Consider the following 27,943-nt stretch of genomic DNA (forward strand, 5'->3'; position numbering starts at 1 on the left):
AACAAATAAAAGAAAGCTATAATCGAAAGTTTAATCAAGCCAAAAAGAATCTTAGAGACTGATGGATGGAAAACATTTCTAAATTGATATTCTTGTAACAACTTTTTATAAATAAAACAACAGCAAAAAAAAAACAAATCAAAATATCGTCTTTATTGAAATAAAACCATTTCATACAACAATTATGCCAGGAAGATATTCACATGTTACGAGCAAATCAAGTATCATATCTTACGGCTGGTACATGCAGTATAGAGAGTTTTGTATGATGTCATCACTTACCTGTGATTTGGTTTTGGTTGGCAAAAAATCCATTGTGTGGCATAGGGCATCAATTTTAAATCATTTTAAAGATAACTGAAAGAGTACTCAAGGGAACCAAGGCTATAGCGGTAATCAAAAGAATGTAATCCTGGGACAAATACCAGATTTGAAAAATTCTTTTGGTTCCCAACATTACAAATAAAATTCTTTTTATCCATGGAATTTTAAATATATATAATAAATATTCAGTAATTAGACTATATGTGCAAAAGATTTTAATTATAATTTTATACAAAAATAGAGGTTTACATACATAATATGAATTATTTTAACTAAATGACACATTTTACAGAACCAAATTGGATATAAAATAAAAAGTTATAAAGTTTGAAAATTGGGATTCTAATCACGAATTTGTCAATTGTTTATTTAGTGGTTTATTTGCCAACCAATATGACACTTTTTGATATGCAAATTAGTAAATATGACATCACTAATGAGATTAGCGAACTCTCCTATACATTTCCAATTAAAATTTGGCAAAAGTTGTCGATTGGATGTTATTTTAAACAATCGAATGTTAGATATCTCAGAAATATGAAATCTATGATTGGGCAAATCTGTTATTGTATTTCCTAATCTTGTTAAGGAAGGTAAGGAAATCTCTAAAAACACCTTTTAACATTACCAAAATACGACAACTTGTGACGAAGACAAAATATCTTTAAGACTTGAATTGAATTGTCTTCGTGTTCCACATATATAAATTTGCTCTGCACATCAAATTTATCATATATCACAGTGTGCTTAGGAATAATAAAATTCATAATAAAAAGTTGAATAAAAAGAGTATCTCTAAACTTTGTTATCACAGAAAATATAAAACACCGTTTGCATATAAATGTACAAGTCATTTTTGGAATCAAGCAATCGTAAACAAATTTAATAAAAAGCGATAAATCATCTATGTAGTACATTTGTACATGGTTTGAAGCTCCAACGTCTGATACTTACAGCATCATTTAAAAGGGAAACTCATAAACAGGACAGAATAACCTAAGTGTCAATTCATGAACAAAATTCAGTTACTTCACGTCTTACAACAGCAGAATGTTTTTGATTTGTTACCTCCCTTATTACTTGACTTTAAAAAACTGAGCATTTTTATTACTTCCCTTCATACGTATATTAAACTGAATTCAATACAGAAGTTTAATGTTCATACAAAATATTTAACTGAATCAAAACAAAAGTTAAATGTTCATATAAAAGTCCGTGAAAGTCCGTAAAGTATAATATATGTACACGTTTTTTCATTCATGTTATAGCAGTTCATCTGTGGAAATGAACTATAAAAGTAATACTCCTGTAAACATCAAATGTTAGTCTTACTGAAATCAGCATACACGTAACGATTTCAAAAAATAACTTTTAACATAAAATTAATTAACAGATAATAGAGATTGTCATTTGTGTGAACTTAATTAACAGAAAATACAGATTGTCATTTCACTAGATTTTAAACCTGTACAAATATATACAAACCCATTACCAAATATTATGTGCACCAAAAATTTACTACTCGTGAAAAGTACTATTATTACACAATGAACCACCCCCTTTCCCATTTCACACAGAAAAAAATTATTACCAAAAAATCTTCCCCTCATTTTTCATTTTTTATCAACCAAAAGTTTTTTAATACCCTCGAATTTACATTTATTTTTGTTTCACTGAATTACTTGTAGAAACATATAACTTTGAAACAAGTGTATGCTTTTGTATGCTTTGAAATCGAATTCCGCCTTCCCGCCTAAAACATAAAACAAAATCCATATTTTTTCAATACATGGACCATGCAACTAAAACATGACAAGACAAACTCATTACATGAGGGAAGACAGCATAGTTAATAAAGTCCACTGGACTGATAAATGTTTGGGGTTCTTCACTGTTTCTTAACAGCTAAACCGAAAATATCCTCATGAAGTCTGTCTTCAGCCTGTAAAATAGACAATAAACATGACAGTAATAATAAGAATATTAACTGGTATTTAAAATATAATACAACGAGTCATTTTTTATCTATGTTCATTGTTCAAAGAAAGAAAACCATGGATTTGATAAAATAACATGAAATGAAATGCAAGGTTAACATACCGAGTCACACAACCAACAAAAACATAAAATAACTGACATAATATGTACAAGGAAACAAAAGTAAATAAACAATCCGGTATGAATATCCCATGTCTAAAGCAAAATAAGGATGACATAAAAAAAAAAACGTAGACCTACTTTTAAAATATTATTAAAACTAAAAGGCAACGAACAATGGAACGATGAAAAGATATTAATAGCAGATAAGTACAAAATAAAACAGAGACAAGAAATAGACCAGTCAGCCCTATTGCGTAAGATGTGAGTTATAATAAGAATTTCAAAACAGGCGTTGTTCAAGTAATCAGAGACGTCACAGTCGATTAGTCGTAACGATGTCATTGGAATTACCGATGTTTTAGTACCATAGTAGTAGCTTGAGGCACTAAGAACAATAAAAAAACAATTAAGCAACAGAAAAAATATCTTCATTTTGTTGAGGCATGCGTCACCATTGTAGTAGCCTGACGTACTAAGAACAAACGGAAAACAATTAAGTGACAGATAAATTACCTTCATTTTGTTGAGGTATGCATCACTTTGGTAGTCAGTCATATTGCCATGTCTCTGTATAACAGAGAGTAGTGTATTTTTGACATCTGATGCCATCTGAATATTTCCACAGATGTAGAAGTGACCGTTGCCGTGCACTATTAGCTGGAAAACTTCTTTTCCGTTCTGTTTGATCAGGTCTTGGACATAGGTCTGTAATTATGAAAAAGATAGTCATAATGTGAAGGCGACTTCCAAAAACTATCAGAAATTATCACTTATCAATTGATTTCATCACATTTTTTATCATCATTATTTTCACGTGTTACTGAATAACTTGTATATTGCATATATTCAGAGCTAGTGAATGGTTGAAATTATTACGTATTATAAATCACCAAAGAAAGCTTCAGGGGTTAACTACTCCTTGCTATATCAAACAGCATACAAAAAGTTGTAGATGTTTATATGCACAGACCTAAAACACTTTACTTCTGGCCCTTCGTGTATTGATCTATCATTTACCCAGAGTTTTTTAATCTAATATTAAAATAATTAATATCATTGCCCATTTCGTAATCGTTATACATTTAAAAGCTTAACTCATACAAAGACTGTAACATTAATGCGAATATGACTCATATTTTTCTTGTTTACAAAGTGAAAAAGTTCAAATAATATGCCTACCTTTCTGGCTCCGGGTTCTCGCGAATATGCAAAGTAACATTTACTCATCACTCCTTCAAACTCACACTGTGTTATCTCATTTTTATAGAAGTTGTCTGTCGTGGAATTACGGCATCCAAAATACAAAATCATTGGTCCATAGTTGCCTACATATAGGGAATGATTTATCTCGTAAACAGTTTAAAAAATGTACAAAGTGACAACCTTCATTTTTAGTGCTTAAATGTTTCAATCAGGATAAAAACGCTTTTTCAACACGTTTTATGCTGTCATTGTTTTTTAGCTCAATGATTTATAGATTTAAATAGAACTTTTCACTGCTTTTAGTTATTAGAGTTAATCAAAACATTTTTGAATACTATACAACTGAATGGGTTGAACTTCCCATTTAATGTGGAATGTCACAATGGAGCATTTGGAATTGGTAAATGGGTAAAGGTGCCTTGGAGTATGGGGCAGGGTAAAAACATTATTATAGTGTGGCGTCTGTAAAAGGTTTTGATTCCACAACCGTTGTAAAATTTATGATCAACGTCAAAGACATATGAAGGCCGACGTCCTTAATAATTTTAACCCAATTTCAAATCAATCTAGTTGTTAACATGATATTTAAATGTATGACGATGGCAAAAATAATGGTTAATAGGATTTTGGTAATCAGGGTGCGGATGGGGCAATAACGAAACTTGCAATGGTACATGGGACTATGGGGAATAGGACGTGGTTGATGCAATAGATTTGTGGCATGGGGATTGGAATAAATGAATAACATGCATAGTGTTTATAAACAAAGTTTTGTCGATTTATGTATGAATATTAAGTTGTATATTCAGTGAAAACAGTGACAGATTGTCTTAATTTTCTTTGTCTTTTTATTATAATTATTCGCATGTTTTCCTAATATTAAATTTGTTAACGGTTATAGGGATTATTACCTTTAGATAATGGCAAAAATGAATAGACAATAGAAATAAAGGAAATTCGGGTTTGAAATGGGGATTAGGAAATCAGGAAATGACCTGTTCCTTATCTTGTAAAACAAATTGTATATCAACGAAAAAGTCCTACCACGCCTTTTCCTCATATCCACTTTTCTTTGCATCCAGAAGCTTCTGAATGGTGCAATACCGGTTCCTGGTCCAACCATTATAATAGGAGTTGTCTTGCTGCTTGGCATGTGGAAAAGAGGTGCACTACAATGAGAATAGCACGAGAGTGAGTGGCAGAAATCTATGTTTATATCTAACATCCTATTTTAAAGTAGATCAATTTTTTTATAATTTCAATACAGTTTAATCACAGAAATTTAATCAAAATGAGAGTGACAATTCTAAAACAACATGAAAATATTTTGAATTGGAATATATGTCAGTTTATAGTATCTTGATGATGAATCAATTACATCACAGATACATACAAACGAAACACTTACGTATTCACTACCATACTACAATTAAAATATTCTAGTTTACATACGATTTCACAGCACACAGGAGATCTTGTCCTACTCTGACATCATTCAGCCAATTACTACAAAGTCCCCTGTGTGTTTGTCCATCTAAATACAAAATATACCAATCATAAAAATAATGTAAAGTATATGTATTCTTGTTTTTGTTTTAAGAAATCCTCTTTTTAGAAGAATACGTAACAAATAGTTGGGAAGATTCACACCTTTGCATGGGCATATTGTGATTTGACTAATGTTGGATGAGCACATTTTCATGATTTATATCAAATATGATAACCTTACAACGTGCAGGTATCATCATCTCTTACCAAACACTTTTCAAAGATAAGAAAAATGCGGCATCAGATGAGAAATTAAACGATACACCGCTACGTTGTGTTAGCTAGATTTCATAAAACCCAAAGAGAACAAACTTTCACAATTCCTTAGTATTCACAAAATACCCAGCCACTTTTGTCGAATTTTACGAATTCTTGGGTTTCTTTTAAAAAGCTTTATTGTCTTGGCATTGTCCTCATTAGCATACAAATATCTTTCCACACCAAACTATGCAATTTGTTATTAAATTTGCTTATATTTTTAGATATGACACAAAGATAATAACATGAAAGATATTTCCCAGTTAAATTTGAAAAACTGTGAGCAACCCTATCCCGTATTTAATAACATGCATTTTGTTACCTCCAAATTAATTTGGATCAAAATCTTAAATTGGCCTTGTGTATTGTAGATTTTGTGAAAATTTCATTAAGTTCCATTCAGTGGTGTTGATGAAGTGACAGATAAGACAAGGGATCTCTTCAGTGTAAAAGAAAGTAGGAAATAAGTACAGACGGAAGGATTGATTGATTAATTGTCGGGGTTTAGCAGCAATATTTCAGCTATACTCAGGCGATGAACATGAAGTGGATAACAAAATGAACATGAAATGATGACTAAATGAAAAATGGGATGGGACACAAGGATAATGAGGTCGACAAATTTTGATTGCCACTGGAAATAGGAAGAGATGGGTAGGGTCGGGCAATTTAGCCTCCTGTGACAGAGCCCTATGGTTCCTTCTCCGGGAGAATACAGTAGGAGTCTTTAACGTGCGAGGAATGTGGCATCTTTCCCAACGCGGTGCACCACTATGGTTTGCGGTCATGTTTTCCGTATTATAGCCTGACAACCTCAGCGTAACACGTCAGGGTTACCCCATTCCACCACCTGGGCACACAACCCAGTTGCTCTGTGGCCAGAGCGCCCTAGCCCCCGGCTAGGGTTCTGAGCACTATTTAGTCGCCTTTTACGACAAGCTTAGCGCTGCTGCAGGCCTATTTTTGACACCCGGACCTGCACGGGGCCAGACGGAAGGACGGACACCCCGTTTGTTATACATTTCCTCTCTTGCAAATGTGGGTGCAATTGCTGCATAACGACCAGTACATTTTTGTACACATTTAGCCGTTGATGACGCTATTGTCGTACTTATCGATTAAAAAACTGATGAAAGTTGTGTTAATTTGATAAATGTCATGTTTTTTTTTTCATGTTAGCTTAAATCATTAAAAAATGATCATAAAACATATTATTTCCTAGGAGCGAGAGGTCACTCTAATACCTGGTGTTTGATATTTAACCACATCCGCCGTTACATGGATCTCCCCGGACGATGCGTCTAACGAAGAACTTATACTGTAATATCTAGGCTGTAAAAGAGGTAGTCTGACAATCAGGTAGTCAGCCGGAAGTCGTATAGAGGGAAACTGTCTCAGTACATCAACCAGAGTTGGCATCTTTGCAGCTTTCCACTGGTCGTAAGCATTGGTAGTCTAAAAGTATGACGTATTGACATGAAGATTGCAAAAAGATGGGAAAGATTGCATACGAAGATTAAAGTGGATTTTTTTTCATTAGTACAGTCGTCAAGCTTACATGTAAGTCTGAAATATTTTGCTTTTGCAAATCACGGAATATGAGTCAAATCTAATTGCATTGACATCCCTCTACTTGACGCCTACCTGATAGCAATATGACGGTTGCCGCTAATGAAGCAGGACATGCAGACCCTTCAGGCACACTTGAAGCCACTCCTGGTTTTTGTGGAAGTTCATACTGAATATTTATATTCTAATAATCATTTGTATATATAATTGTACTGTATTTATTTGTCTATATTGTGTAAGTGGATTGGTTCTGTGTGCTTCCCGCGCGTCATGAACTGTGAATTCTGATGTATCTGATCGACCTTGATGTTTTGGTATAAAACGTATGATGCAGAATACTTTATCATAATTATTGTTCAAACATTACATCATACAAGTGAAAATACTATCTTTTTCCATCAAAATAGAGTCACTTACTGAAGCCAATTGTCTTAGTCGTTTTTGATCATCTGCAGTAGATACCATTTCAGACAAATCTTTCAGTAGATCTTGAGACGGTGGCGTTGTGATGTCGATATATGATGTAAGAATATCTCGTAGACTACATTGTGGTAATCGGAAATACACTTGCCATGTCTCACTGTTGGCTGTAATTAGTATCAATATAGTTTACATCACAAATGAGGTAAAAAAAACAAAACAGCCGAGGATAGCTGTAAACCGTAATATATTCGCTATTGGTCTACAGTAAGTCCTGTAACGTTAACATATTAATATTAGCACTTTTCAATATTGACAATCTTCTTTTAAAGCAACATAATAGGACGTAAGGAATAATTGCGAGTTTTCAACTAAGCGAAGGTAAATAGCAGAAAAAGCAGGGATGACGGTGGAAAAATAAACCAAAGACAATTCTATATCAAAAAGACGTTGGAATGAGCTGCTTAACAGGGAATTAGGAGAGAAAAAATATATTGCACCGATGTACATCCGCCGAATATTCTTTGAACAGGAAAAGCACCAAAACGAAGTCGTGATTGCATACAACGGAAACTATTTTTAAAAAGTAAAAATAGGATAGAAGTCACCAGATGATATATCCTTCCATGAACACTAGAAAAAGTTAACACAAAGAAATGCATAGCTCTACACAGATACCAAGAAAGCATTGTTGAATGGTCTTTATCAAAGAACATACAAGCCGGCAACGTTATCGGTCCTCAGTAGCTCATAAAAGTACAATACAATAGAAGTCTCTCCGTCTGATCAGGATTTTAATCTCTAAATTGACCAAATTTATTATAACGCGACAATTGTGACTTTTAAACTGTCAGCTATATTGTCCTACGCTTAAGCTTACAATTTGCTTTATCCTAATAAGTTTCTGCTTTTTGTTACATATGCTCTGCTATTTTCTATGTAGGGATGGATAATTTATTATGCAATAGCAACCCGGGCAAGAATATGTTGCTTATACAATACGGTCATCAATCAAAAATGCTGACATGATCAGCCGATACCAAATATCCCTTCAAAAACGACCTCCATATTTCATATACCGTTTAGCAGATAACTTTGGCGGGGTGCTAATTTTGGCGTTTTTAGCGGTCTGTCTAAAACTGCAAAATTTTACTATGGCTTAAGTACTAAGTTTATCTCTCAGCATCCGCCAAAATTTTTCGTATAACTTTTTACCTCAAAAGCGCCAAATTCAAATTTTACACCCGCCAAAATAACCCGCTATACAGTGTATTTACTCTTTTACCGGACTTAATTTCAATAACCAGCATGAGGGTGGCTTGTGATAGCAGGAACATCTCACCTTTCCGGGGCACCTATGTTGGATGGGTTCGTGCTTATTTGTTTATGTTTTAAATTGCTTGCGTTAATATGTTCAACGTCCATTGCCCCTTTAGTGTTCCGAAGATATGTTCATCCACGGGTTTGCATCACCAATTGTGTCAATACTCACTCGTCTTGGTACTTAGCTTTCCTTTTTATTACAAACATTGACCATTTGTCTAATAATCTTTATCAGAAGATAGAGTGAAAGCATATCCCATGAAGACTGGTGATATTGTGTTACTTCAATGCATGCAGTTACTGTTTTCCTCCCTAAAGCGCTGACTTGGTTCAATAAGTAAGATAAGCACATATACGCTGTGACAGTCGATGTTTTTTTTTTTTTGCAAATAACACGCAAAGTACACTGCAAATGCTTTTATCATGAATATCCCATGTGTCTTGAAATTTTTGTTTATTGCCTTAGAAGAGGTATCACGTGACTAAATGACTAAAATGAGTGATCCATTGATCTCACTCACTATGAATTCGAGAGATAAGTAATCTTTCACACACAGATATAGAACATTTTCGGATAATAGCAAGTAAGCTAAAAGCTCAACCAAGAGATGAAAGCATTTAAGTATTTTCTCACCGTGTCTAACACCTGTAAATTTGAATATTTAAATTTTAAAATGTTTAAACATTTGATTGGTTGAATATCTTGTTATACAACATGCAGCTGCATTTTTCATTTACTGATAAGAACTTAATCAAACATACAATATAAGTTAAAACAAGCTTGTGAAATGTATCCATGGCTGAATTCAATAACATTGGTCTTCTACCGTTTTCGTTTCTTGACTTATTGATGATTTTAAAGTACATAGTATAAACGTATCATACATAATTAAGTAGTACTCCAGCTAAGAATCATGCAAACTGTGATTTGTGGTTAGAAAGCCTATATATTTGTATTTTTAATATTTTGTTTAAAATGTTATAGTGACCGGAAATTAACATGTGGCTTTTCACATAACCCCTGTTTAAAGAAGATAAAAAAATATATATAATGTACTGTAGATTTCATAATTAAGAGAGAGAACTCTGTAAATGACATTCGCATACAATAGGATCTATTGGATTTTCAGATTTTCTCCAAAGAGCAGACGGATTTTAATGGATGTTTACACATTTCATAATATAGACCCATGAAAGAACTTAATTACAAAAATAAAAATATTTAGCCTTTTTGGAGTGTATCACATTTTTCAGATTTTGCATGATTCTTACAAAGACAGCTTCTTCAATTTATCACAGCAGGAGTACGTGTTTGACTGTTATGGTTTGAGGAAGAAAAAAATCCCTTTTACAAGAAACATGTTTAGTACTTATAGTGTAACAGTTTTGGTGTAGAGGTAAAGGTGTGTTAAGGTTTATTACACAACTTTTAATTCAATACAATAACATACCATTTTTGTCCGTTTCTGAGTCAATAAATCGCTGCTCTACTTTCACCGGTTTGTCAACATCTGGTACATTCTTCACGTACTGTAGTAATTCTTCAACCAGTCTTGCTGGATTACTAGGGAACAGTAGAACATGGTCGCCTGGATTGTAGTCTAATTTTGACTCATTTCCCCTCATATCTATTTTTGCTAATATTGTCAACCTCCTGAAAAGTCAAATTCAAAACCCAGTGTTCCAGTTCACTTTGACAAACCCATCCAGAATGCTTATGCAGTATCAATGCTTAAACCCCCCCCCAAAAAAAAAAACAAAACAAAAAATGACTGAAAAATGTATGTACCGACTACTACAATTTCAAGATGTGATACATAATTTTCCTTTGACTGACATAAAGAATTGTACATACCCAGAACTCATTTCGAACCGCGTTCTATCCTTAAGTCTACACGTTACTACATTCTTCCTATGAATTCTTGTTAACTCTGAAAACAAATATAATATAGATCTGAAATGTATTAGACAAAATGGACCAATATATGACCTTATTTATATCAGACCGGAGATCAGTTTAAAAAAAAATGTATTTGAGATAACACGGCAAGTCATGACCTCTGTCCCAGAGTCTGGGTTGGGGTCGTATATAGAATATACTACATGAACAGTGACATTTACAAAATTTTACCAATAATACAAATTTGTGAATATTCGTAAAGCTCAATGCTTCCTTTTTTATTTGATAATATTATTTCGAAGATTGACTAATAAGAGGCTTTATGTGAAATACAATTGTGTTAATGACATCCGTGATTTATCTAGCTTGGGTCATAGGGATTTTCCTGGTACCATAATAAAAATGTTGTAAATAGAAAGTATCGCGGGGTACATAAAGCACAGTATTGATTAATGTGCTCAGAAGTTTTTTTTTTTTTTTGGATTAAACAGTTTCAAATATTACATAAGAAAGGCCAGGCTTAATAATCTTCAAATTTGGTGATGTCGGTCACCATCAAAGCTGTATTCACGCATAGAAACAGAAAAATGAATCCCTTCTGTTTATAATGTTTTTAAATTCATTGACGTTTTGGATTAAAGTGTCCTATGTTTGCATTAAATATTTCATAAAATATGGATTATCCATCTGTCATACTTATAAATATTATGTAACGCAAATAAAGCCTGCCGGAGTACTATAGTAATAAATATATGTTTACATACCTAATATGCATGATAGTTACATAAACGGTAAAGCCTGTCTAAACCAAACTATTTTTGTACTGTATAAAATTTGTCCATTAGATAAGCATTTGGTTTACCAAAGTTTTAAATAATGGAGTTACTTCATAAAGTGTCTTTTTTTAACAGGTTTTCTGTTAAATCAAGGTTTAAGGAGATAGGTTTCTTCATTTTTTTTTCATTACCTTCAGTAATTGATATATTTCTGTGAGTTGACACTGGGGCGATTCTAAATCTGCCAGGTTTCCACGTCATATCAGAGTTGTCCAACATTGCTGCAGCCCCTTTTTGGCCTTCATTATCCTTGATATTATAAGACACACACGAAGCCTGGAAAAACGAAAGGAGTACAAGAGACAGCAAAATCAATATACCATATCGTGGGAAAAGTAATGCACCAATTTGCCAAATGAAACAAAAAAGTTCTAAAATGTTTAAACCATAAAGAAACTCGATTCGAATTTAGTTTCAAAGGAAGGTATACAGTTACCTTTATTCATATGAACTGCAAAGTAAGGATGCTAAAACACTAACATTGTATATTCAAATGCCATATTTCATTGTAGTGTTGATTAGCTGATATCCACTCCACCCAAACATGCACAGGTTTTATTTCAAAGACTTAAAATGTCATTTCGAATGTATACTAGAAGCATGGAATGAAATGGAAATAATTGCTTTGTTCTACCTTTAAGGATTTGACGGAAATAATACTGATCAGAATAAGGTAACAAGTTCAAATATGTTAATTTTTAAATGGAGTAGAACTCGCTAGTCACAGTAATTACATGTGATGTTCTCCTACGATAGCTCGAGGAGGTTCCCCTTGCGGTGTCATGCTATAGATGATATAAGTTGTTTACCCCAAACACGTTCTTAGCCCAAGTCCTGAAAGATTCTTCTTGTCCACTAAGCTCGTCCCCTTCTCCTAGACTGTAGATTCTTTTTGCTCCAAGGCTGTTCATTGTATCATCCAAAAAGTGAGCAAAAGCACAGAAATACGGGTATGCTCTTGACCCAAGTCCAAACGCCGAGAACTTCACATTACTCAGTCCATTTAATACTTGACTTTTTGCATGTTGGATGCTTGAGGATTGGTAGTCATGTCTATTGCTACATTTGAAGATTATATATTTATACAGTTTTACAAATTTTCACTAGGCCAGTTGTTCAATAAAATGTCTGTTCTAACATAGAAAAAGATAGGACTACATGTAACACACGAATTGTATCCACAAAAAGTATAAATGTGAACTGAGTGTAAAGCAGTTTAATGTCTTTATTAAAATATTCACTAATATAACAAAACCAATAAAGAGACATATTAAGGGATCCATGTTTCGAACGGGAGGCAAAAAAAACATAATGCATTGATAACGACTAAATATAAGTAGATACCAACAACATAGAACACGAAATACCCAATACAACACACATAAAAAGAAAAGTAAATGAATAACTCAGACACCACTAAAGAGTGGGAGGATGGACCATATGCACCGGTAGAGTAAGCCTCAGCGTTCTCTCCTTTTTTAGAAACCCTAAAATGTCACGTTCGGGTAGACAAAAGTAGAAAAGTGATACGGTTTCTCATGGTATCCCATAACGATCAACGAGTTTATACACATGACTTTGTATGTATTGTCAATAAAGTTAAAGTAGGGACACTGGACCTTTTAAATTCAGTACAATAAATCTAGAAGAGTGGTCAACCTTAGCATTGTATTATTCGTTCACAAAATAAAGAAAACATATTCAGGGGCGGATCCAGGCACTTTGAAGAGGAGAGCAAGCCGGGGATCCTGAAAAAAAAATAGGGGTGCTAGGACATTATTTACTTTTTTTCAATTTTACACATGAAAACGACAATTTATTTTAATGAAAGGGAGGGTTGCCAACTCCCTGCACCACCCCGCCGACCTGGATCCGCCCGTGCATATTTGACATTGTTAGAGAACTTAACTATTCAGCAAACCTTTTCTTTTGAACTCTATCCTTTTCTGCAGTAAGGCCATTGGAAAACCCCTTGAATGAAAAACGCGCATTCGAAAGATATTAGAATGTATTGTTAATGTATAATATCTTTTTTTAATGTTACTGGTATATATGATGCTGCTCTTTCAATGAAAGGGTGTGTTTTTTTTTACATTCATACATGATGTTTATTTCTTTCTTTTTTTTTCTTTTTTTTTTTTTAGTTCTTTAAATTTCCACTTGAGTCTAAACTATGAAAACTACCCCTTGTTTATTTTCGCACAATTTATTGCTTTGTGATACCAAGTTCAAGATCAAATTAAAAATTTATGAATGAAGCCTGATGATCTCTTTTATAGGAGTTATACGATGGTGCATTTTTTTTTGTTTCACCATATCTGTTCCTTTTTCTTTTTTCATTAACATACCCTGCCATTTTCTGGTGGATGACCATTGCCAAATGTGCTGGCAACAAACAAGAGTAACTGTTCCCTTGGTAACTCGGCAAGATTATAATTCTCCATGTTCATTAGCTATAAAATGAAAATAAAAAATGGGAAGTAAGTTTCACATATTGGAATACAAAACCTGATACTTCTTTATAAGAAATGAACATTGGTCAATAGTTACTTAAATGTTTTACATACGGTTTTGTAAATAATCCGACAAATAAGGTATACTAGTGAAGTATGATAATTATTATATTATTATTAATTATTATAATTATACCAGATTTATCAATCAATGCAGTGATTCAAGGCCTCACAAAGTTAATTACTTGATTCTCAGACCCACAATCGTTTATTTTAAGGTGCATCATTACCCTTTTTATTGCAATGTCAATAAAACCAAAATACATAATTATCTCCATCGTCAAAGTACCCTAGTTTCGGGAAAACAAATTATTCAAAAACCAGTGTGTTTAAATCTTTGAGAAGCGTTTTGGGACATGCGCCATCATAAATGGGTAACTCGTACTTCTGTAAACGTTTTAAGAATTTTCTTTGCTAACAGTCCAATGGCGTTTATCTACAGTCGGGTAAATTAAAACATGTTCTTAGTCAACAAAGCACAGAAAATGCACAAGTGGTACATGTATTTGTTCTGTTTATGTCGTGTGTATTTTGTTTTGTTTTTTTTTACTCGGCGGCGTTTTCCGAACAGCAGGGGACGCATACCTCACCTGTGCATCTAGTCCATGCTGCTAGGTTTAGATAGTGAGCCTCTGGTTACTCATTCACTTTTGTTTCTTTATAAGTTTCATTTTTTGTAATTTCATTTTCTTTGTTGTGTAGGTATGTTTCCTTGTCTACCCTTTACCCAAGGACTACATTCTTTTGATTTTCGCTCGGAAGTTAGTTTCCTTAATTATTCTTGTACATATGTCCAACGTTTAGTTTTGGTGTCCACGGTGTTGTCTTTTTAAAGCTTTACCCCTTGTTTGTTCACTTGGTATTTCTACTTCAATACCGATTTCATTCTCAACTTAAGACAGCACTTACCCTTGCATTAAACGTTTGTTTGAATATCTTGTACAAAGTTGAAGCGAATTTCTCCGACTTGCCCGTTTCAGTGGCGAAGAGTATGGTACACTTTACACGTTTGGAGTTCGCCGCTGTCATCAAAATAGATGAAAAGAAAGCTGCCCTAAAAAGGAAATGAATACTTAAAATGTATGTAAATATACCGTAAGAAATCACAACCAATATCGCAGAAAGCCTAAGAGGAAAAATCGTGATACTACATGTACGATGTACAAATAACGTCTTTTAAGACAAATTATTAAAATTGCATTATTTGTTTTGCACAATACATGCACATTTGTGTATGAATCTAAATTCAACGTCCAGTGTGTTACATGTAGTCTTATCTTTTTCTATGTTAGAACAGAAGTTTACCTGAAATAGCATGTAAGTTGGAACAGTCAGTATGAACACACTGATAAATATTATTGCTGTGAAACCTATCTAAACCAAACACCTCTTAGACTTTAAAATTTTGTTTGATTTAGACAGGTGTTTGGTTTAGACAAGTGTTCGGTTTTAACAGGTGTTTTGGTCAGACATGTGTTCAGTTTAGACATGTGTTCAGTTTAGACAAGTTTTCAGTTTAGACAGGTGTTGAATTCAGACATGTGTTTGGTTTAGACATGTGTTCGGTGTAGATACGTGTTTGGATTAGATAGTTGTTCGGATTATACAAGTATTCGGTTTAGACAGGTGGTTTGTATATATAGTTGTTCAGTTTACCAAGGAACAAATTAATAAACAATTTAACATAAAGGGACTTTCAACAAAATTGTATTCACTATAGATTTTCAGATTGTTCAGGGCTCGAGTTAGACAGGATTCACCGTCCAATGTTTCTATATAATGATATTACTGTTCATGTTAAGCACATAAGAACGGCGTTTTCGTAACAGGAATATGATGCCAACCAAAGCAATGCACTTAAGAGTAGTGGCCAAGGAATTTGTTATTACAGGTTCAAGGTTGTTCTAGTTTTGTTTGATTTTTTTAAAATTAATTTCAAATTTCATAATACTACGATGGATAATAGTATGGAAACCTTACTTAGAAACTATTCTAAACGTCAATTTCTGTTTCCTTCCCCTCTTCTCTCTATCTTTTCTTGTTGCATACGTTCTCCATACCTCATCCTGTAAAAGATATACACTCCTTGAGACATTTATGTTTCCCGCACACACGATATCTAAACGCACGCTAAACGCTCATCAAACGCAGATAAACGGACGCTCCCAGCGTGCGTTTAAACGCACGATAGAAGAACGCTCACAGCGTGCGTTTAAACGCACGATAGATGAAAGATGAAAAATAATATGAACAAATAATGATGAAAGGGAAAATAGAAAATTGAATTAATGAAAATATATAAATTAAAAATAGAGATAATATAAAAATAGGAGTTGAATCGAGGAATTAATCAAAGTACAAAAAATAAACGAACGCTTCTTTAGTGCGTTCATCGTGCGTTTAAACGAACGCAAAACGATGTGTAAACGCACGATAAACGATGCACTAACGCTAAAATGGGAAAACGTGAACGTTTCAAGGAGTGTAAATAGTTCCTATTACGCTTTTTATGTATAGCTAGTTCAAGGAAACTGTATTTCCCTCTATCGGTATTAATACCTCTCTACAAAGCCAAAGTGACACATCTGGACATCTCATTTGTTTGTCGGTTGATTTGTAATTTGTATCTAATCATGTGTTAAACGCGTCGATGATCTACATAAGTAAAACATATTATAATAAACATTCGCATCATCTTTTTCTCGGTTTCTGTAATCAACTTATTTTCGTGCTGTTTTATATTTGCAAGTGTAATAAATTTCTTCCAAGAATTTGCCGAAGAAGAAAGTGACGCGAAAATCTCATGGATTACCGTATCGAAAAATAGACGATCGTCATAATTGTTACTATGTACATGTAGCACTTCTTTCCTGGGACTACTTACATGTATGATTTGATTCAACTTCAGCCTTTTTTGTGGACATCATACCTGATATTCATAGGACGGTCTCAATTTGTAGAGGGCCATTTCTTGGTGGAACACTGGACACAGACTACCACTCATCGGAGGTACAATCCACACCCAGTCAGCAGGACACCCTCCTCTTTGTTTATGTTCGTTCTGCATGAAGGTCATAAAAGACTCAGAGGCTGTGTGGTGATCCATGATCGTAATTCCACTTAGCTGAAAAAAGGAGAACCATTGAATTTATATCTAAAAATGAAATTAGGAAAAATACTGCTAAGAGTGTAATTCAAACAAGAAAGCCTGGTGACTGTTGGACAGAAATCGAAAATTAAAATAACAATCAACATAAAGGTAAATCCAAAAACTCCAGACCTGACCACAGTGCTACAATACGTCACATTTTGTTACCTTATAAAATCCCAATTAATACTTTGATTGGCATTTCATGGGAAGTAAAGAACTTTCTCAAACTTGTTTTTTTTATAAATAAGTTTTTTTTAGGTTTTGTAGCACCTTGGTCAATGTTTGCTTTGTTCTTCAAATGGTTCAATAAAGGCATATTATACAGCATAAAGAAGGTACATGTATAACGTGACTGACCAACGCTAAGTATTGAAATTAGAGTTACTACTTTTAGCCTTATATAATTACTACCTGAAAGCTGTGGAGAACTGCAATGTTCGTCTCGACAACAGCTTTGTCTTTCCATAGAGAAATATTGTTGCTCTTATCTAATCCAAGCTTGTCTGCGATTTCCTAAAAGTATACATATACGAGTCGACTGAATTTTGTTAAATCTAGGCGATCATCGGCACTCGTGATCAGGTTTTGGTTTGCACTCTTTCTAATTAATTATCCTATTATTATTCCAGATTTAGAACCTAATTTCATCATTTATTTGTGTATCTTTTTCAATGGCAAAGAATCCATGCCTACAAATTGAAATGTCTTCTATAGATTTTCAAAAACTGCTGACATTCTGTTACACCACAGGAGCAGAACCATAAATTCATAAAGAGAGGTTTTCAATTTGTAAGAAAGGGGATCCAGGCTATCATTTGCTCATATGTACCCAACTTTACACACACACACACACACACAAATACCAAAAAGCGAAGGATTTCAAAACCTATGCCCTTATAGCACTAGATTTGAAATCAAATGTAATGTTGCATAAAAAACTATGATGTCTGTGAACTTTACCTCTACCAGATTGTATCTTTGTTCATCACAGAAATCTCTGCATGCTACCTCAGTACTCATGTACCAACCACTGAAGGGACAGGCGGTGAACTGGATTCCTCCGCAGTCCAGCATCATACTAGCTACTGCAGGAAGCCCGAACCATTTTAACCCTAAGTCGGCGAAGGATGGGAACCTGTTGGCGATACAAATCTACAATTGCATTCTAAACCCTACCAGGTCATTCGGGTGGCAAATTGTTTAGTAAGACCAGAGGTTAATATTCTGTCATTGCCTTCTGCTCTTCACTGATATTCCTTGATCTCTTCACGAAATGTTTTGTCTTTTGTTCTTATCCTATGTACAGTCTACTCCTTTATCTTTTGACTACGAATAACACTGAAGAGGGTGTCCAATCAAAACCCAAGCAGTGGGTAGCACATGACAAATATTGTTTTCAAAAAATGTTCACCTAGTTCATATCACAAATGCATCATTTCTCGAAGTTGATTGTTGTTTTTAGATCAAGTGCAACGATTGAATAGAAATAAATTACATAGAAAGCATTGAAATTCATTGAAAAAAAGGAAATTACTCTTTAATTTGAGCAAAATTTGATTGCTTTGTTAGGGAATATAAAATCATTTTCTGAGCCATCCATAGTCGATTTTAAAAAAAGTTCTATACTATTTCATATACATATTATATAAACATTACATTGTAGCAAATACAATTAACGGGATAAAATTTACCCTGTGCCACCCAAATTAAAGGATTTGCCTGATTTTTACATGGACAGCCTCTTAAGGAGGTAGACCTAGGGTAAGGGACACAACTTTTACAAAATATTGGAATGTTTGTATTCACAATTTTACATCAATCTCATGTAAGCGTCAAAGTAACTTGGACTGATTTCATTCTGTTTCAAAGGAAATCTTGAAAGGCTTTCGTGAAATTGAATATGATACAAACATATCACTGATTTCAAGAGTTATTTCCCTTACCCTAGATCTGCCTCCTTAAATCTAAGAAACCATTTTTTTTTCGTTGTTACATGTAATGTATGTAGAAAATGGGAATTTTTATCAGGTAAGGTAGAAACAAAAGGTCCTGACAACCATGGCTAAAGTCTATTGTGGACATATTAAACAGCAACCGGACCAAAATGATAAGATAAAATTGTCCAGTAAAAATGCCATCTACCTTCCTGTATATGCTATATATCAATTGTACAAAAAAGAAAATGTGTTTTATATGTTAGCCCTTACGCTATAAAATTTAGTCTTTTACAATCATCACCATCAAACATGTGGTTCAGAAAATAATGTCCATTTAAATAGAGATTGACAAACTATAAAAAGCAATTTAAACCTTTATTCTTAGCAAATTTGATATGTTAATGTAAAGATTTGCTGAAGATTTTTTAAATAGCTGTCTTTGTAAGAATCAATCAAAATCTTACAATTGTGATATACCCCAAAAAAGGTTCCATATTTTTTTTTGTAATTAAGTTGTTTTATGGGTCTATACTATGAAATGTGTAATTATTCATTCAAATCGTCCTGCTCTTAGGAGATAATCGACATTGAAAGTACAGTAGATTCTATTGTATTTGAGCGCCATTTACAGAGTTATCTCCCTTAATTTTGAAATCTACAATGCATTCTATATATTTTTCATCTCCTAAGTGCACGGGTTATATGAAAAACCACATGTTTATTTCTATTTACTATGATATTTCAAACAAAATATCAAAAATAAAAATATGTAGGCTTTTTACCCATGAATCACATTTTGCATGATCCTTAGCTGGAGTGCTACTTAATTGCATTCTATAGACCAATAAACTTCTTTGGTGACTTACTTAGGATGAACTATCCTGACCTCCATAACCAACTCGGGTGGTATTTCAAACCATTCTGGATCCCGTCCGTCCGCCTGTACTACTATGGGTAGCACATCAAACCTACCACCTTTTCCTTTCCAGCCAATACTTTGGCAAAACTAGATGAAAGAAAATTTATGTTGATTATTATTTTCATGAGCAAATGTTTGATTTAAGACAGATGACCGGTTTCTTATATAAAAATTGCATGAAAAACTTCGCTACTAAGTAAATCTCTATGGGTGCAAGGATAAGCTATATATTTTTTTTCTTATAGATGCAGTCAAAAAATACCTGCATCACATATTCTTCAGAATAAACTTAAATAGCCTTTCATTTGTTTTCTAAATGTATTGAATATATTTGAGACAAAAGACCAAATTAAGAAATAAGATGTGCCACCTATTGCCTGATTCTTACACAGAATGGTACTTAATATGTGAGAGGGTTTGTCAATACCGTTGTAAAGTCTGCGTATGCTGGGTCTCCTCTTATCGATCCGTTAGGTTGTCTGTACCCGGCATATGCAATAACTTGTTGGTTATAAACTCGGAAGTCACGGCGTCTGTCCCCAAGGCGTTGACGAAATACTGTTACAGCAGACCTGTACAAAATGTTCATTAATTGTTACGGGGTTATATGAACAAGTTGCTGACTTTAAAATTTTGGTTCTATTCAAACAATCAAAAGGCAGCCTTTTGGACATCATTGATCAGGAAGAAATTTCTGAGGAGTCTCTCTTAGACTGGCCCCTGAAACAATTTACTGCTTACTTGATTAACACCATAACAATACCGTAATATGTAAAACAAAAGTGTAGTATCCATGTATTAAACTTGTTTATTATATTGACCTTACTGTGAGGAATGAGACCAGTAACATGAATCGTGCAAAATCTGATTCTATATTTACATATATGCCAGTCATATCTACTATGGCCTTTTTTTTAATTCGAAATCCATTTCTACAATCGAAACATCTGAACCAGAAATCCGACAAGACGAGTATGTTCATCTCTATACGCAAAACTCGGCTTGTTACGCATTTCGACTTGATATAAAGGGGCTATACAAATACCTCAATACATTTATCATAATAACTAGAGTGTGAAAATCCAATTTTTTTGAAAGTGGAATAACCAAATTAATGTTAGCCGACATAAATTTCAAATTTTGATCTATGAGACGGAAAAGGTTGTTGTACCTGCTGGTTGCACATGGTTACTTGCAATTTCAGTACAAGTTCAACTAACAATCGGGCAAAAGCAGGCAATAAATCATATTCGTGCATATCTTTCGGATTTAGATCTTTTGGTTTATGCATATGTGCATATACATTGAACGGTCAGGGAACAAAGATCATATCCCACATATATTGTATGTTTACTTGTAATAATCATTTGTTAAAGGAACAAAAAGTCAATGTTGAATGTTGATTGTAGGAATATACGAGCCCATGTAACTTTTATTAGAATTTACAAATTAGTTAGCATGGGAAGGACTTTTAATCACAGATGTTTCGTTTCCGTACAAGAATATAAACTTAGGGGTGTCCATTTGATTCTGAAGGGCGGGGCTGGCAGTTTTGGTCGGGGTAGAATATTTTATTGTTTTTGCTAATCTGAAAATTTATTTTTCTAATGATATACGGCTAGATTATTTATTTACATTAAACTGTACAGTAGAATATAGAAGTCAGAATATTTGTTTATTTCCAAAATTTTCCAGACCAAGACATTTATTTTCAAAAATTGCCAGCCACCCACTCCCACCTCATAATCAAATGTTCGCCCCTTATTTATATTGTTCCAAGCAAAGAACCGAGGTTATACTAGTTAAACTAACAAATATTTTAACATATACACCAGCTAGTTTCACATAATAAATGCAGAAGGGTAAAACACTTAAAATGTGTACATTGTATAAATCGGTCACCATCTTATTATGTCTTCTTGCATCCCCCGCTTCAAACCGCCATGTTTACACCTATCACGACTACTTTTAAATACTAGTACATATTATTGAAAACCTGCAATGCTTGGCTATTTCAAGCCATAAGAGTCCTCTGTACATTATTTTTGTCGGGTAACTGTTGTTTGTTTACGCGACCAAGCCATTCACGGGCCATTAATTTGTTTAATAAAGATTAATCTATCTATACATAAATCTATCGTACCAAACACTTTAGTACATATGTAAATCACTGTGTCAGTGACATAGTAAATATAACATAAAACGTCATACTGATCTTAAGTACCAGTCTTTATAAATATGAGGCATGTAAAAAAATATTGTCCTTGTTTTTTGTTGATAATAGAGAAGATGAATGAACAGTTTCCAAAATACAGAAAATAAAAATACTATGGCAACGTACAAATATGCGTATGAAGATCGAAAAAGCATTCTTTTTTTTTTTTTTTCTTTTTGTTTGTTTGTTTGTTTTTTTTTTTTTTTGTTTTTTTTTTTTTGGCACTTAGCATCACTTTGCAACTTACCTTATATTGCCTTTATTTGACGCATATTTAATATGCCTACATATAGCATCAAACATTTCCCTGGCTGTTCTAACTTTCCGAGCATCGAACACCTGAAAATTTAGATATACAGAAAGGATCGCTTCAATAGTAGTGATAGTTAAAGGTTATAAACAGTTGCTGGTTGGAAGTTCTGGGGGTCACACCCCTTGATTCACCCACTGTCCGATTTCTGAGTACAGGATGTCACAAAGTTTTCTATGTACAGTAATTCAATTGAAAACCAAAGAACTTTAAAACCCACATATAACGCGAATAGGTATGGCGAGTGCTTCAGTGAAACAACAACCCCAACTTGGTGAAAATGTCAGCCCAAGGACACCGAACGACTAGGAAACCCTCACACCACAGGACTGGTTACAGCTGGCCCCCAAAAATTATTATGCACCGGTATATCTAAATAGTTACCCCTATATACTGAAGTAACATAAAAATAAACTATAATAGTTGGAAACGAAACAAGCAGTTAACTGATATGCCAGCTCAAGACCAGCTGGTTTAAAACATACAAAAAGTTATGTCCCCATCGTATGTAAAATCAATTGCAATACTTCCCATGCGCGGTACTTCATAAGTCATACAATAAGGACACAACCCATGTCATGACAAAAACTGCTTTTAAATATAGTGTTTAAATTTCTGTGTAAAGATCCTCGTATCCCAAAACCATCGTATAACAATAAAACAAACAAATCGCTCGTGTGAAAGTTAAAAAAATGGACTATTTAAGTAATATTTTACCTCCAAGTTTGACCATTGTATACGCCCGATGCACCTTGGAGCGTTCCTCCATGCAGTTTTAGTCCCGAAAACCAGTTCGTCGTACAAAAGATCGTAGGTTCCGTTTTTCTCAACGGATGTCTGCACTTCTTTCAAACGGGCCACGTGTTCTGGAGAATCTTTGCTGAAAAGGGATATAACCGATTTAGGGAATATCACAAACAATCACAACAGATAGGTAACATATTCAGGCTCTAGTGTAGAGAGATAAAGGTAACATATTCAGGCTCTAGTGTAGAGAGATAATTATGAGACAGAAGGACAATGGCGATCCTGCTAGAAAATTGTTACTAAAAAGGAATTTGATTCAAATTATCATTGCGTTTTGATTTTGTTTTTGTTTGTTTATTTGTTTGTTTGTATTTTTCACCAGGGTTTTGCTTCATCCGAATCAACACAATTTCAAAAGCCATACACATGTATGTATAAACATGTAATACTGTAATGTCGTTTCAGTGAGCTGATTTTAAGCTAAAAATATCCTCCTTCGATTTTTAATTGCTGCACTGAATTTGTGTTTATGTACTTTGTTAGATGCAAATACTGATGACTAAAGGTATGAGGTCTATTTTACAACTGTATCAGCATTTTATCCAAGCAGTGATGAATAAAGTATTCTTCTTTTACACTTGTATTAATTTTTCCTATTTTATTTTTTTTCTCTTCTTACCTTTTATCATAGCCAATTTTAACGTAATTATGCATGTACTTATAGAAGAACATACGGTAAAAAAAAAACAAAAAAAATAACAGTTGTTTCAGTTGTTATAGTGGGTTTTCCAGTTTCGTTTTGTTTTTCAAATTAAAGGTTATTTTTTCTTTTAGGGTGAGGAGTTCGTTTATTTGTAGCCAAATAGCCACCTTATATGTGTACTAATAAACACAAAACAAAAATAATGAATTGCTTACCATTTTAAATTGGAATAATATTGATCAAAAAAATTTATTGCTTGTTCGATAATTTCCGTCTTTTTCCGTGGCCCTGTGTCGGAGGTCAATGTGGTCATCAAAGATCCGGTGCACCGATGTCCACATGATACAACCTTTAAATGATTTGTTTTTCAAAAGAATAAAAACAAGATTCGAAGTTACAGGTAAATACATTCTTTATCGTGTTGACTTTGCCGACATAATTCTATACAACATATATTCTAATCTCTTTGATTCAAAATGAAATAAGAAAATCATGTTATAACCAAATGTGATCCGTCTTTTTTTTTCGGCTATTAATATGAACCAATTGGCCTTTCAAATAATTTGAACCTGAAAAGATGGCAGTTGGGAGATTGGTAGAATAAGTAAGTTTGACTAATATTCACTTTTTCTTGTTTGTTTGTTTTTTAATAAAAATATTCTTCATTTTCTTCATTCTTTATCGTGACTAGGCACTTCAAAAGCCATTTAAAAATAAAATTGTCGATAGGATATAGTATTTGAATGATACGCTAAAAATATAATATACCCTAAGTGCTACACTGAATTGTGTTTGTGCATTTACATGTACTTGGGCGCGAACATAAATGAAAAAAGATACTTATGTTTTATCAGCATTTTTACCTTACAATTTATACGAGTGAGAATTACATGTTTAATATTCGCTTTGTAAATCTATATTTTATTTAATTATTTTTATTTCATTTATTTATTTATTTCTGTTTGCAGTAAATTTAGTGCTTTTTCTTTGGTGGGGGATTGTAATATTTTCTGAAAATAGCCTCGAATCTCCTTCTAAAGTCCAGCATTATCTATTCATATCCGTTTAGTGGGAGGGACTCCAGGTCTCACATTGGAAAATTTGGTTGATTACCTGTGCAAATGGAGAAAAAAAACTGGAAATTACCGGAGTCCCTATTCCCTCTTTCGGAATTGTAGGATCCGTCAATATATGCATGCTTCTCAAGCCATTATATGCATATATAATACATGTACATGATAAAAATAGACTCTGTTAAGTTCGTTGTCATCGGAAAAGAACTTCAAGCATAAAAACCCCCTTCCATTAATCTGATCTGTAATATTTTTAATTAGCTGTTTTTAAAATGGAGTGCAAAAAATTAAAAGCTGCAGAATCATTTTTTACTTTTTTTTAATGATTAATATTCTAACTGCATGTACCCTATTAAACTGACGCAACCATAATTTAACATGTCCCAAGGTAGACATTTTGAAATACAAAAAAAACTTTATCAGGAGTGTTCTATAGTAGTTACTGCATGGTCTAGTTTTTTGAATGTATATTTCATAATCTTTAAAACAAACATAGATTACTTAGTCATTTCCTTATTACATGCGGTTAGTATTAAGTCAAACAGCCATACTTAAAATTATGCAATATTTAGCACACGAAGTTATATGTATTGATTTCAATTTGCATGTAATTCGTGACGTTAGCAACTTTGTCGCTTTAAGTTTCTAGAAAAAGGTTTCCTTTTTAAGATTAATCACTATATTAAGTTATATAACTATATTCAGATATCTGAATTTTTAATGCACGTACTGAATTCTATACATTTATTATGCATGTGAAGTTTCTGGCGAGTAATACATCGATGAAATGAAGTTGTCTGTAAATGTGTGTATCCTACATATCAGAATGATTGATGGAATTTGTTTTCAGTAAACATTCAATGGCGGATAATAGTTCACAAATATGCAATCGCGGAATTCTCAAAATCGGATTTATGAAGCAAACGGTGGAATCCGTGCCTAAATTTAGTTGCGTATTCGAATACTTTCATAATTACGAAACCAATCTTTTGATTTCCTTGTCTTTTCTGGTTAATAAAGTGGCGAACGTGAACAGCGCGCAAACTTCGAGTGCTGCTATCTAACTGTAAGTTCATGTATCTGTTTATTAAATATTTCGTATGCCTATGTCTACGCCCGATTTACAAACTTCTCAGCCATCGAACTAGAATGTGCTTCAGTGGCTGATCTAGTTGGGTGCAGAGGGGGGGTGTGACAACCCCTTTTTTGCTGACAAATTGTCGTTTTCAGGTGGAAAAATAACAATAAAAATGGCAAATAATGTCCTAGCACCCCTTTTTTTCTGAGGAACCCCGGCTGGTACCCCTCCTTTTCAAAGTGTCAGGATCCGCCCCTATCCTTGTTTTCCTGTGGTCAAGGGAATAGAATAGCATTTGAGAGTGATTTCAGTTAACCAATACACATGTACATATGTTAATTGAACGTTTAATTTTTTTAGAGAATCTAGGTGAGGAGAGTTTTAAAAATCAGACTCTGGAACGACAATAATAAACCAATGCATTTTTAATATAGGGTCATTTACAGTACACATACTCTTTCCAATATGAAACGATAAATTATCATTAATGGATAACTATTTGACGCGGGAAATATATATCAATGATACAAGTTAAAAGACGAATTTAACAAAAATTTAAAAAAAAACACACAAAAAACGCGCCATTCCTACCTTAACGAGGACAGATCTGTTAAACGAAATCTAATGGTCGAAATTTATGTATAGCGAGACTATCTTTACCTTTAAAAATAAGGAGAATCTTCGTTCACAGTTAGTACATGTATCATTTTACAAAAAAAAACAGTTTCAGAGAAAAGAAATCTGTAATTACCATGCATGATGGGAAATTTAGTAACCAATCTTGGTTCACAGTTAGTGCATGTATCATTTTACAAAAAAAAACAGTTTCAGAGAAAAGAAATCTGTAATTACCATGCATGATGGGAAATTTAGTAACTAATCTTGGTTCACAGTTAGTACATGTATCATTTTACAAAAAAAAACAGTTTCAGAGAAAAGAAATCTGTAATTACCATGCATGATGGGAAATTTAGTAAGCAATTGCACTACCTTGAAATATTACCTAAATATTGATATTTTGCAAATTCAAGACTTTATTTATTTATTTTTTTCATTTATTAAAAAAACCTTGTGTATACCGTATATTTACCTCATTTGCCTTCTTGTTAAGATTGTCTGTGAGCTGGCTTTTGTCTATTAGGTTCGTAACTCTAATAAAAGAAGGTTTTTGTGCGGCTTCTTTCTTCTGCTCTTCTTTCGTTTCTGTTCGTTTTTCTTTTCTTGTTTCCGTTTCATGTTTTAAGTCATTATGACTACGCCTGTGTTTCTGCGAACCATACAGTTCTTCAGATTTTCTGTTATCAATTTCGTGCAAATTTTCAAAATTGATGGATTTTGTTCCACTGTGTATTACCCCATTGTAGCCATTTCTTTCACTTTGGTTGTAATATCTTTGGTTCCCACCTGTCGTATCGAGGGCTGGTTTATAAAAGACATCCTCTCTGTAACCCTCGGGGTATTTCAGTTTTCTGCCGAATCTGTCTACACGGTTTGTACCCGGGTTTCCATGGTAGCCGTTTCTTCTCTCTATTTCAAATTCTCTTTTAAGTTTACTTAGTAGCGCGTCATCTACTCCTGAATAGCCAACGGTGGTTCTTGTGTGTCTCTTAGGAGAGAGACCGTTTCTCCGCCGATCTATTTGAGGAAGGGCACCATTATAATCAACTGCCAGCCTTATATTGTTCTTGTTTGATGAATGATTGCTAAATCTTTGGTCTGGATTATTTCTGCGACCTCTGCCTGTGTAATCCATGATATTTATTTCTTCAGGTTGTACCTTTAACTTTTGCAAACATGGTACGTGCAATCTGGCATG

General features: G+C 33.6%; 1 protein-coding gene across 4 annotated transcripts; it reads right to left on the minus strand.

Moving 5' to 3' along the window:
* Positions 1-132: 132 nt before the first annotated feature.
* On the minus strand, positions 133-27,943 carry LOC148606480 (nitric oxide synthase 1-like). Of its 4 annotated transcripts, none has more exons than XM_088544002.1 (25): positions 27,218-27,943; positions 24,192-24,325; positions 23,244-23,406; positions 22,464-22,555; positions 20,429-20,573; positions 19,949-20,088; positions 18,106-18,280; positions 17,557-17,658; positions 16,924-17,118; positions 15,975-16,060; positions 14,904-15,048; positions 13,830-13,934; positions 13,403-13,452; positions 12,291-12,540; positions 11,613-11,757; positions 10,601-10,676; positions 10,197-10,399; positions 9,380-9,391; positions 7,420-7,589; positions 6,678-6,888; positions 5,080-5,161; positions 4,672-4,796; positions 3,604-3,749; positions 2,938-3,129; positions 133-2,266 (listed from the first exon to the last, which is right to left on the minus strand). In XM_088544002.1, exons 1-25 carry the CDS (start codon positions 27,878-27,880, stop codon positions 2,213-2,215), a joined length of 3,861 nt encoding a protein of 1,286 aa, XP_088400128.1. In that variant the 5' UTR covers positions 27,881-27,943; the 3' UTR covers positions 133-2,212. The 4 variants fall into 4 exon arrangements, with proteins under 4 accessions (XP_088400128.1, XP_088400126.1, XP_088400129.1 ...); XM_088544000.1 differs by having other exon boundaries at positions 13,391-13,452; XM_088544003.1 differs by lacking the exon at positions 9,380-9,391 and having other exon boundaries at positions 13,391-13,452.

Source organism: Perna viridis, chromosome 9, assembly GCF_037379345.1.
Source record: "Perna viridis isolate PV_CMFRI_1.1 ecotype Kerala chromosome 9, ASM3737934v1, whole genome shotgun sequence".
NCBI classification, from domain to species: Eukaryota; Metazoa; Mollusca; class Bivalvia; order Mytilida; family Mytilidae; genus Perna; species Perna viridis.